Source organism: Chenopodium album, chromosome 5, assembly GCF_948465745.1.
Source record: "Chenopodium album chromosome 5, dcCheAlbu1.1, whole genome shotgun sequence".
In the NCBI taxonomy this organism is placed as follows: Eukaryota; Viridiplantae; Streptophyta; class Magnoliopsida; order Caryophyllales; family Amaranthaceae; genus Chenopodium; species Chenopodium album.
Genome location: NC_137838.1, coordinates 2,992,244 through 3,005,518, shown reverse-complemented (window position 1 = coordinate 3,005,518; position 13,275 = coordinate 2,992,244). Strand labels below are relative to the sequence as shown.

General features: G+C 33.1%; 2 protein-coding genes across 2 annotated transcripts; one reads left to right on the top strand and one right to left on the bottom strand.

Annotated features, from left to right (window-relative positions):
* The first annotated feature begins 2,000 nt into the window (after nt 1-2,000).
* On the top strand, nt 2,001-2,327 carry LOC145631314 (zeatin O-glucosyltransferase-like). The gene has a single exon (XM_081683393.1). The coding sequence runs from the start codon at nt 2,001-2,003 to the stop codon at nt 2,325-2,327; it is 327 nt and encodes a 108-aa protein (XP_081539519.1).
* Nucleotides 2,328-8,006: 5,679 nt separating this feature from the next.
* Nucleotides 8,007-12,058, bottom strand: LOC145631514 (signal peptide peptidase-like 1). Its single transcript, XM_081683614.1, has 4 exons — nt 11,957-12,058; nt 10,106-11,040; nt 9,136-9,330; nt 8,007-8,371 (listed from the first exon to the last, which is right to left on the bottom strand). The coding sequence occupies exons 2-4, from the start codon at nt 10,901-10,903 to the stop codon at nt 8,255-8,257; spliced, it is 1,110 nt and encodes a 369-aa protein (XP_081539740.1). The 5' UTR covers nt 10,904-11,040; nt 11,957-12,058; the 3' UTR covers nt 8,007-8,254.
* Between the last annotated feature and the right edge of the window lie 1,217 nt (nt 12,059-13,275).

Genomic DNA, 13,275 nt, shown 5'->3' with positions numbered 1-13,275 from the left:
AGGACCAGCAACATAAAATACTAATATGTACTACCTACTTGTTAATCCTCGCATGTGTTCCATTCACCAAGAAGGAAGAAACCATCCTCATTGTTAGAATAAGTGCTAAAATACAAACATAAAATTCGAACAAATTCTACTTGAGATATCAGCAACAAAGCACGAGACACTGATGATCTGAACGGAGGTTTGATCACAAAATATCGTATTAGCTTACACCACTTATGGATTAACATACTCTTGCTCATAGTTATTAAAGGGGGAGGTTGATATCTGTTGTTCTTGAACATGCAAATCAAAGCTTCTTTATTTTCATTATTGTACTGCGTAAGGGTTTCACTAACCACGGAAGACCAGATGGCATAATTCCGATAGTTGGTTTTAGCTCATTTAAGCCCTCTAAGGTGTTAATGCTGAAACTGTAACAAGGAACAGCTCACACTCTTGTCTGGTTGTGCAGACTGCAGACATCGAGGTAGCCAAGAATATGAATGGTCTGCAACCGTTCTGGCCACACCCAGATCTTTGGAGGAAAAAATAAGAGGAAACACATACCCTGTGCAGCATTGTATTCCCCAACCTCCATTTTCCTTCAACTTTACTTTGGCTGACCTACCCTGTGGATCTAATCCCAAATATGGCATATCGGCATCTTGAGGATAGTCATCCCGAATTTCAATAACGGCCAGAATTGGAATATTTCTTGAAAGTATTGATCTCATGTACTCTATATTCCTTATATTTGATGAACTTAGCCTTACTTTATAATTGATATAGTGCATTGTTCCGTTCCATAACGGACACCCCATTCTTTCATCCCTCTCCGGGTTGTCATAATCAAGTCCGAGGGCCTGCTCCAGAAGTTCCAACGGCTTCCACGATTTTTTTTATCTGGAAATTTTTTTTTTAGAATCTCCTCCCATTCTTCATGTAAAATGAGAGGCTCGTTACGCAAAGCAACAGGAGGGTCTGCCTTGGCTAAAATTATTCGTAAATTGTATTCAATTTGCCTAGCGGTTGCTGCAAAACTACACTTTTCTGTATATATATATATATATAAAAAAATTAGATAAATAAATAAATAAATAAATAAATAAATAATAAATAAATAAGCTAAAACATACACAGAAGTTGTTGAAGTGGAGGTTGAAGAATACATATATCAATATCGTCTCATATGTATTTGGCTTTAGACATTTCCTAATCAAGTACAAAAAAAATATAACAATTGTTAGTAATGATGCCCACCCACATACTACTCAGAAAAAAAGATTAGTTTTATAAAAGATTGAACTATTTGCAAGCATTTAGACCCTGATCTTAATCTACATTTCCTTCGAATAAACTTTTGTCTTTATGTTTGAGCAAGTCATAGGATAAATCTGCTTAGAACATAAAATTTATCTAGACCCCTTCTACCAAACACAATATTGGAATTTACTTGGACATAATAGTTTTGTTACAACATGCCAAAAGTCAAGCAAATTGATATAGTAGTATTCTGCTTCATTATTTGCTTGTGAAAAGTAAGCATCCATATTATGAAGTAAGTATGGAAATCGAATATATACCCTGTAATAACTAACAATTACTGGTCTTTCAGAAACTTGATCAAACATAGTGAATTGAATCTTAATTAATATTGATCTACTTTGTTATGAAATTTTAAATTATATAGTAATAAATTCGGTGAATTCGCAACATATTCCACTTGGTCTTAACTATATTGTTCCAGCTTGGTTTAATTCTTAGAAAAACGAAAGTGGATCACAGAGACATCAATGCTTAGAATGGCTGAATGAACAAGAGAAAAGTTCTGTAATGTACATATCTTTTGGATCATCAACTTCACTGAGTTACGAGCAAATCATGGAATTGGCAATAGGGTTGGAAAGAAGCGGGCAGAAGTTTGTTGGGTACTTAGAAACTCGGATACAAGTAATTTCTTTGCGGAAGGTAAAGTAAGGAGGCCTCAACTACCCGAAGGATTTGAAGAGAGAATGAAAAACAGAGGAATTGTGGTAAGAGACTGGGCACCCCAGCTAGAAATTCTAGCCCATCCGTCAACAGGTGGATTCATGAGCCACTGCGGGTGGAACTCAATCTTTGAGAGTATCAGCATGGAGGTGCCCATCGCAGCATGGCCTATGCATTCTGAGCAGCCAAGGAACGCCCTATTGGTGACAGATGTTTTAAAAGCAGGTACATTAGTGAGGGATTGGGCACATCGTGCTCAGTTAGTAACATCAATCACTATAGAGAATGCAGTCAAAACATTGATGGCTATGAAGGAAGGAGAAAAAATGAGGAAAAGAGCTGCAGGGTGAAGCTGTTCAAGAATCACTTGCTAAAGGTGGGGCTGCTCAGTTAGAAATGGATTCTTTCATTGCTCATATTACAAGATGACCATTCTATATATGAATAAGCCTGGGGCTGCTCAGTTAGAAAGGAAAGTATAAGAGGGCTGAAGAACATGTGTAGGAATGATGATGATGATTTGTTTGCCTCCCTGTATGATGTATCCGACTCTTTTGGGAAAATATTAGTATATGTCAATGTTAACTTTGATTGCTTTTTTTTTTTTTATGTGACTTTGCCTATATCTAGCATATGACATTTTATTTTTTATGGTAATTATTGTTGCTCTATATTGTATAATGTGTAGCAAAAATTAGCAAAGACAACAAAAAAAAGAAAGGAAAACAATTTCTTTTCGAGTTATCTATGCCAAACAAGAGGAAACGGATTTGTTGTTATCGTTTACGTTTCCTTAGTGATATCAAACAACTAGTAAGGGTAACACTAAATAATACCCTTTCCCCCCCCTAATTTGTTTCCATTCCGTTATCTTTGTTAATTTGATACCAAACGCCCCCTAAGTGTTTCCATTTCTTGTTGTTTGGTATGAATTAAAAGTAATAAAGAACATTTCCGTAGAGTAACAAAATCCGCCAAACTATTGCCCTTTAAAACTAGTGAAAACAAAATACGTTTCCTTACTCAATCACAATCCACTCAATTTGTTTTCATTTCAAATCAAAATCATTATACAAATCAAAATCATAAGAATAAAATCATTATACAAATCAACTAATAACTCAGAAGAACACAAATCAAAATCATTATACAAATCAACTAATAACTCATAGGAACACAAGATAAATAAATAAATAAATAAAATCTAAGGGAAAAGCGTGAAAATGAAGCTTTACCTGCTAATAGATTGGTGGAGGGTTGATGAAAAATACTAGCACTCTATTTCTTTCTTGCCCAGCTCGGCAGCTCCTAATCTTACGGCAGCCGTTGACGGTGGCGTACTGAAACAAGATACAAATATATTTACCATTACTCCGTTTTTACTCATAATATAAAATACAAATATTAAAACCCAGAAAATGCAATGGTTTTCAAAAAAACCGATAAAACACAAAAACCTTCCATTAATACTGTTGTATAGACCTCAAACTTTAACAAAAATCAACCCACACAATATTTAAACAAGTAAAATAGTAAAAAACAGCTGCAAAAGAAAATGTAAAGTATACATTTCAGAAAAATAAAGTATAGAAACTACCTCGGAGTAGACACAGGGAACAGGGATGTTTCCGGAACGAGCAAGTTCGCAGTTAGCAAGGAGGCGATGAGGAGCTCCGTCAGCCGTAGGCGGTGGCGCAACGAAGAAACGGCGGTGGCGCAAGAGGTTGTTACGGCAGAAAATTAAAGGCTCGATCTTGCCATAGACGTGACCATTATATGAGCTTGAAGAACACGGCAACTTTTTCTCTCTCCTAGTTTTGAAGATGTAATAATGATGTAGTAAGACTGTAAGAGCAAATGAGAAGAAGAGGTAAAAATAGAGCAGAGAAAATAAAATTAAACCATGGTTAAAAAGATATCACTAGAGTTAGGAGGATGAGTCAAGGCATGGTTGGTTATAATTAGTGAGGTGGCGCCATTGAATTGGTTAGTGGTTACTGATACTTTGGACGTTGCAGAGTGAACTTGGATGTTGGTAGGGGTGTGTAGTTGTGTACACTGTAAAGTGTACGGTGTAGTGTAGGAGATTATAGCACAGCTTTTTTCATGCAAATCTTCTTTTTTGGACGGATGTGAATTCTGATCGACCGGGGATTTGGCAATTCATGAATGTAACCTGGGGATGTTGTTGCGTATTATACGACAACACTTGTTTCGTAAAAGAATTTGGATTAATGGTTGGATTATTAAGTGGACTACCAACTATATACATATATATTGACTATGACAATTACATTATTTTTTGCTGAGTATTTTATTTTGCATAGTATAATATATATATTTATTGACAATATACGATCACCAAATTATGGAAGAAGACCATACAAACTTCTGTTGTTCACTTATAGTTTGTATTATGTAATTAATAAATTATTAAATAATAGTTGGGAGATAAAAGTTGTATTAAAAATAAAAAAAATAAATAAAAAAAAATTGTGCCTACTAATAGATTCTTGGAGGGTTGATGAAAGAAATATATTTGTAAAAGAGGGTAAAGAGAAGGGAGGAAAAAAAAATGAGGGAGAGAGGTTTTTAAATGGAGGAAAACCAGTGCCGGTTTTTGAACGGTCTGATTTCTCTTTTTTTTGAAGGGCACTAGTACTAGTTGTAGGCTTGTAGCCTAGTAGGGGTAGAGTGAAGGGGGATGTTGCAGTGTTGCCTGTTGGTTTGGCTTTGTGTTGACTGTGTAGCAGACGTTGTATCTGTTTATTTTTGTTGTTACTCGTATATATTGTGATTTTGTTATTCTTTTACTGGTATTTTTAATTTTGAATAAGGTGTTTCCTTTTTTATTGAAATTGAATTTCTTTAGGCAACACATGAGAGGATATCTTATTTCCTTTTTTGGAAACCTTTTTCAGTGTTATTACATCATTTTTTGTATTTTTTGTATGCTCCTCCTATTTTGCCAATTTATTTTATCTTCAGAGTTTTTTTTTTTCCCCTTTTATCATGAGTATTTTATAAATTTTTTTTTTTTTTTTTTTTTTTTGTTTGTTATTGAATATCTTTAGGTGACAGATAACATGAGAGGAAATACTTGTCAAAAAAAAAAAAAAAAAAACATGAGAGGAAATTTACTCCTTTTTTGAAACCTTTTATATTCAGTCTTATTGCACCTTCTTAGGTGTGCCTCTATTTTAAGCCCTTAATTAATATTTTATTAATATTGTAGATTGATTTTGTCAATATTTCACATTTTCACCATTTGAATTGTAATGTCCTTAAGAGCATCGCCAACCATGAGATTTTTTTGTCTCATGGTGTGAGAAAGTCATGAGATTTTTTTTATCTCATGCACCACAACAATGAAAAAAAGTGGGTCTAGTCTTTATTCCAAATCATTATTTATATATTAAATAACACTTTTTAGAATAAATTATACATTGAAAAAATATATAAATTACATTAATATTCATATTTTTTTTTAAAAGCTTTACATAGACAACACATTGACATATTTTTACACAATTCATATATTATTGTAAGAGTGAGAAAAATGTATAGAAGAGGTGGATGAGATTTTTTTTAAATTGCTCATGGATGGGGTAAAAAATCTCATACCATGAGTTAAATACTTAAATGGTATTTTAGAGTGAGAAAGTGCTAGAGAGAGAGGGATGAGATAAAATTTTATCTCATGATTGTGCATTCTAAAAGAAAAATTACTTCTTTTCACTATTTTTTCTGTTTTTCGAGACTCTTTTGGATTACACTGATTGTATTTTGTATATATACCTGATAAATCAGTCGGTCAACTCAGATTCGGTCGGTCAAAAACGGGTTTCAGTTATTTTTCGTTAACGGGTCGAACTTCCTTGTTCAAAACCCGTTTGCTCCGGACACGAGTCAGTCAGTCGGTTTTAAAGTTACTAGTTCTTTGCCCGAGCAACGCTCGTATATTTACATGAAAAAAAAAATATATATTTATATAATACTATAAGTTTGTATTTATTTATAGACTAGCTTAGATCCCGTGCAACGCACGATTTTAACAAAATTTTTATAATGGATTACAATCTTTAGTTAGTTTTTTTTTTTTATTATTTTTTTATTTTTTTTTATTTTTATACTTAAGTTGTATAGGAAAATTTTCCTTATTACCAATAATTTTTTTTCAAGTACAAAATAAATTGATGAAAAATTTGTGCACCAAAGTTCGACATGTCATTGCTAATTATTATGACTTTAAATTGTTGGAATATACATCTTCTATATTATGTACATAGTTCTCCATATATTTGTTGCGTTAGCAAAAAAATTTGACTATATATAAATTAAAATAAAATATAAAAAAAAGACCAAAAATCTTAGTTAATAATATTATTATTACCTTATTTAAGTTCATCATGATTTATAGATACCTAATATAAAGGTATAGAATTATATGAAAGAAATATGTTAGCTAAATATGGAAAAAATATTTTATACTATACAATAGTTTTAAAGAAGATTTAGCATAAAAAAAATGGAAAAATAATTTGGAGGGAAAAAATTTAACCAGGAGATGACATGTGTCACTCCTGGTCTCTCTTTTAGTATATATATATATAGGAAATTTTGACTTTTACCACCTTCAAATAATGACTTTATTGAATTTACCACCTCCAAAAAAAAAGATTTACTTTACCACCTTATAAAAAAATTAAACATCAGTTTTACCACCTATTCCTAACTTCGGTGACGGAAAACGCCTGTAGGGCCCACCATAACGACTAGTTTTTGAAATTATCCCCAAATTCTCTCATTTCCCTTCTATCTAAACCTAACTTCTTCATTTCTACATCAAATTCGTGAAGTTTGAAGTTTTTAGTTTTTTTTTGCGATTTTCTTCACAAATCCTTAATTTGGGTGATCCTTAACAATCCCACATCCTCAAATTATCAAATTATTGAAGATTGTACTCGACCCTGAATCAATTGAACTGTTCGACGACAAACAACAAAAAGGTAAGCAAATTTCATGAATTTTGTTGTAATTTTTTGCAATTGTTTGCGTGATTATGTTGCAATTGCTGAGTATAATTGAAATTTCACGTTTTGTGTTATTAATTCAACCCCAATTTCATTATAAATAATTAGGGTTCATGTAAGTGTAAATTAATTTGGGGGTTTTTGATATTTCAATTGGGCAGTAAAATTAGGATTAGATTATCGTAATTGTGTTCATATACAATTAATTTCAATGCTTTTGTTAATGAATTTCAAAGGGGAATGTCTTCTTTTAGCATATCACCTTCAAAGGAGAAAAAAATGTCAATGTGGAGTTCCAATGGCAAGACTTTTTACAGAGAGAAAGATGAAAAATCAATGGAGAGAGAAGATATTACAGAGGAGAGAGAAGATATCAAAGAGGCGAGAAGAAATTGAAGAGGAGGAAGGTGAGAAAGGGAGGAGAGAGAGGGAAATCGTGAGAAAGGGAGGTGAACAGCCGTTTTAATAAGGATATTGACTTGCAGCTCCTACTCTTGTAAGGCGTGTTTTAATAAGGATTACATTTTTTTTTTCTTTCAAAAAGCTACATTTTAATACAAGTACAAAATATTGTATTTTTCTTATCTCATAGTTTTCATCCAAACTCACTACCTAATTACCTTTATTATTATTATTATTATTATTATTATTATTATTATTATCACATTCATTTTTTTTCCAGAGAATAGAGTGAAATGTGACAAGTGCATACTCTCAATCCCCTTAAAAGTTGTCATTATGTACAAATTCTATTGCAAGAAGTTTGTAAACTTGTCCAAAAGTTAGTATCATATACATACATGGCTTTTCTTCTTCTAAAAAATAAAATAAAAATACATACATGGTTATTTTGCAGCTTTACAATCCGCTCTTCCACTTTATTGAATGTGAAATTTGGAGGATGTGAGCTCGTAGATTAAGTTTGGTACGGAGTATTATCTAAATAAGCTTCACTGTTAATAAAACTTGAGTATGATTGTGAATAGGAACTCGAACTTGAATCCATCAAAAGTCAATGTCATAATTGTAACTGTTTAATAATTCGAGACCATGAATACAATAGTAGTGTACTTGATGAAGAATTAATTCAACAATTTCATTGATAAGAGATAATCAATCTTTTTCCATACAACAGGTGGTGTTTCTAAGAAGCTAAAACAGAAGCATTACTCGCGCCAAAAGTATCTTTACATTTACCAAGCCCTTAATCAGAATCGTATATACTCTGAAATGGATTCAAGTAATCACACTTCAACTGAATGAGCTTTTTCATTCAAATTTGGTAGTGAACCTTCCCACAGCTCTAGCAGCTCATTCCTGAGCCAAGAGATTACAATTATAGGACCTAATGTTGAAGGGACCTGCATCAACAAAAAAGAGAATTTCAAATCAGAATCGAGTGATAGTAAAAAGGCACATGCATCGTATAAGTTGCCTTGAAGTATATACCCTAAAGTTCAAAAGTTTTCAACTTAGCGGCAGCAATCTTTTGTCTCCACAACAACCACTACTACTACACTCTTGAGTCTTCAAAAGTGATTTCACAGTATATTCCTAGGTAAAGAGGAAATATGCAAAAGAGCAGTTTCATACTTTCACAGCATAATGTCAAGAAATATTTCAATCCATCGCAGCCTCATTTTGACATTATAAGGTTGAGGAACCTCCCCCCCACCCACAGCCTTCTCTCTTCGGGAGAAGATGATTGTTTTAATTTCTAATGAATGAATCTCAACTAACTAGCACAAAATGATGCCAAACTACTTATCAGATTTTCTAATTCCTATAGAGAGACTACAATGTGCAAGTTCGCAACCATAAAACCCATACAAATATCATCCTTAAGCATACCAAATCAGCAAATAGAATATTTTTGATACAGTGATGTTATGTAATATTGTAACGTATAGAAACTCCATAATTAATTGATATATTAAGCTAAATAAAACATCACATAATCAGAAACATGAATCAATAAACCTATAATAAGAAGTTACCAGCCAGATAAACATCTATTTCTAATAAAGTAATAAGTACAATCACATCAAGCATATCTATGATTCAATTATAGAACCATGCCTTTATACAAATTTCATATGTTCCACCAGTATAAAAGTAACCTTACCAGGTACAAAAGTGCTGGCTGCGGTGAATGAGACAAAATCCCAGCAGCCAAAGCCGTCACAAGGCCGACAGCATATCCAGACGTGGCGTACCATATATACTTGTGCCCTCTAGAGGAAGCAAAATCAATCGGGTTGACTGCTCTCTTTCTGTGATCGAAGCAGAAAACTAATGCTAAAAGCATGGCAGGGATTGCCTGAAAAACATTCAAATATAGATTTAAATGCAAAGCTCCTTGAAAAGAAACAGAAGAGAATTCGGTTGCAACAGAGAAGACTCAGGCTTTGCTAATGATGAAGACAATCAGAAAATTTCACACTATTGTGCATACACCCAGTTTTCCTAAAATGTTACCTATGACAACTCTAGTTACTTTATCAAGTAGAAGCATCTTGTTGCATTTATAACTGGGCAGGATCAAACCAGCCCTGTACTGTTTAGCTTGGTAGTCAGCGGACACAATGCCAAAAATGTAAATTATAGCTTTAGATGCATCTCTGGATAATATGTGCCAAGTGCGTTTGACTTATTCGACAAAGGATTTCATTGGTAAAGGACTGCAAGTCAATTTTTTTCATGCGGCAAAGAATTTCTAGCAATAGAGAAGACTCAAAGAGTACACAAAGTTGTTGACACCTCAATACACAAAAACCAGATGCATGCTAAAGTTTAAATGAGATAGCTATCAATAGACAACCTTGCTTAATGATATTGTGATGACCTTGCACATAGGGTAGCTAACTCTATCCATGAGAAGAAATGCATAGAGCAATAAAAGAAAAGTGTATATACATCAATGCATGATCAAGGCCTAAAACCAGCAATTAACAAATGTTCTATTTTTTCCAAAATTCCAAATCAAAGTATTTCAAGTATAGTAACTAATAATTTATCTCAATAATCAAGACTAAAAATTGCATGTCAACCACTCAATCACTGAACTAGCAAGTTAAGTTGAGAGAATGCTATACCATGTCTCCTAGTCCAAGCATCATGAAGTCTGCTGCATGTTCTCCTGGAGTGACTCCACCTAGGAGATTCCTAGGGAAGACAATCTTCACCGGTAGCTCCAATTTTTTAGTAATCAACTGCAAACCTGGAAGACTCAAACTATTTGCTACAGTATGTACGGGATTAGATGCCTGCTGAGTTGCAACGGAGACCATTACATTGGCACCAAAGAATCTTTCTGAGTAGAAAACCCAAAAGATGTCGTACATAAATAAACATGCAAGAAGCATCGCACACACTTTAATGTTTGGAAGTCGCACGTGACTTACAAAAGCAACACAGATGGAAATGCCTAACAAGTTGTTCAATATCCAGTGACCAGAAACAAGCCAAGCTGCCACTGTACACACACACACAACCAAAAGGAGCCCTTGGGTCCTGGTAATTGACTTGGAACAACACCGTGACACATATGGGTCAGCCAACCCAAGTTGCAACTTCACACGATTGACGTATGGTGATAGGCAAAAAAAAAGTGAGGAAGCAGAGGCAATAGCTGTAAACCCGGTCAAGATTTGTGACACTGAAGAAAACAAGTAAAACATCATGATCAGGCTGAAAGAGCTCATAATTGGGATCATAAGGGCTTGAGACCTGTCCAAGGTAATTGATGCTTCAGATAAATCACGATTACGCTCCATCTCTTTACCATAATTTAGAGCTCGAAAAGCAGAACCAAATGTCACAGCAACTGCAGTTATAATGAGAGTAATCGGAGCAGGTTCTAACAGATAAAGAAGCTTCCACAAAGATTCCATAGCTTACTCCACATGCAAAACCCTTCGATTAAATCTATAAAAGCTTAACTTTGCACACCTAAGATTAGTAAAAAATACTCTACTGCCAAAGCTGCAACCTTTCTCCAGTGTAAACTGGACCAGAGAACTTACACAACCTGAAATGAGTCAGAATAGGAAAATATCAGATCTGTTCCAACCAACAAGCACCACAACTCCACGGGGAGATAAGAGTTTGGCCGTATAAGCAATGACACTAGCATTGCCCAAACACAAAATAAAACTAGATACACCGTTTACCATATACGATTCCATGATCTCTACAATTGGAAAAAGCAACCAAGAGTACTACCAAGACAATATATAGAACAATTAAAGCAACTACTCATCAAACATTCTTTAAACTTAAAGTCATAAACCCCATACTTTAATTGAATTTGAACATGGCCCAAAAATATTAATGAAACTATGGCATAGCAAACCATTTGCCTCGATATCCATCAACTATCATTAAATTTCCTTTTTTGTAGTTAATCATCTACTATCATGGTTTGATTAAGTAATTTGTACCTTTTCTCCCATTGCAACAAATTTTCAGTCTAAGTAATACGAGTAAATAAAAGAAGAAAAACAATGCTCAACATTTCACTAACCCCAGTTTCATCTTAATCCTGTGCGCTCTTAAATTCTACTAAATCAAACATTACAACAGGATAAATCATCAAATTCCAGATTTCCATCAAAATTACACTTTACAACAACAAATATCAAAACCCCACAAATAAGCAACTGATAATTACAAACATTAATTGCAACATACCCAAAATAATCATCAATTACTTTTTAATTGATCAGCAGAAAGTAAATAATGAAGCAATTACACTAAGAATTGCAATTCAAAAAATTTAAAAAAAAATTAAAAAAAAATACCCAATTAATATTCATCAATATAATCAAAATTAAACAAGAACAAATACCCAGATCAGAATAAGATGGGATCTTTAAGTTTGAATGTGAAAATAATAAATTAGAATTGATGAAGATATGGAATTAAGGGTTGGAAATTGGACTAACCTTGGACTTGAAGGGAGATTGAGGAGTGAGTGGAAAAAGTACTTACTATTCTTGGGAGATGGTTTTAATTCGATTGACCAAAACTCCAAAAGTAGTCCGAATTTGATACGTGATTGATTTTTTGCAGATTGGTCCCTCATCTTCTGATATTTGTAGATTTTGTACTCAGAGTTTGAGGAGTTGCCAAATTTCCGAGAGAATTTAGAGCAACTCCAATGGTAAGCTAACTCTAATTGTGAAATTAGCTTGCCATACCACCTATGATTGCAAAGCTAATCTACCTTATAGCTAATTAATCCCACAATGGTTAAGCTAATTTTCAATAATTTTTTTTTATTTATTTAATTTTTTTTTATTCCCACAATTTGCTAAGCTAATTAGCTTAGCTAAGCAAATAGCTTTGCTCAGCTAATTTGGTAATGCAATTCCAATGGTTAAGCTAATTATTTATTAGTTTCATAAATTGCAAGCTAGTCCTAATTTTACACTGTTGAAGTTGCTCTTAGAGCAACTCCAACAGCAAGCTAATTGCCAAATTAGCTTGCCATGCCACACAGGATTGCAAAGCTATCCTTCCTTCTAGCTAATTTATGCCACAATGGTTAAGCTAATTAATATTTAGATTTTTCATTTTTATTTTTTAAATAATTAGTATTTTATTAGAGACAATTAATTTTTAAGCTAATTAGCTTAGCTTGGCATTAGCTTGGCCAAGCTAATTATTAAACTATCCTCCAATAGTTTGGCTATTAGCTTGAAAATTATTAAAATTGCAAGCTAGTCCCTAAAAGCAACCATTGGAGTTGCTCAACAATTTTTTTTTTTAGGAAAATTTAGGATGACATTTAATAAGCCCAAGCCCAACAGGTTAATATTGTGTTTTTAGGTTTGGGTTTTGTTGGAGTTTAGTTGGGCCATGTATAGTGGGTTAACGCAGGAATGTGTTAATAACTTAATCTGGATTTTAAAGTAAGGTTAGCACAATCTTATTTTAAGACTTTCAAGTTTCAACACATGTGTGTGATATGTACAAAAAAAATAATGGTAAAATAATCTAATATATATATATAAAGGGGAGTTTTTCCCCGAGTTTTTAAAGAGTCACGTAGGATTTAATTTTCTTAGCGCGCCATGTAGGATTATAAGTTTAAGCTGTAGCCAATTAAATAAGAGATTATTAATTTATTTTACAATTAAATAATTCAAATGTCACGTAAGCAAAATTGACGAATGAGATTTCAAAGTTTAAATTAATTAAATACAAAATATTATCTTTTGGGATTAGGAATTTTATCTAATATTTTAAAACTAATATAATA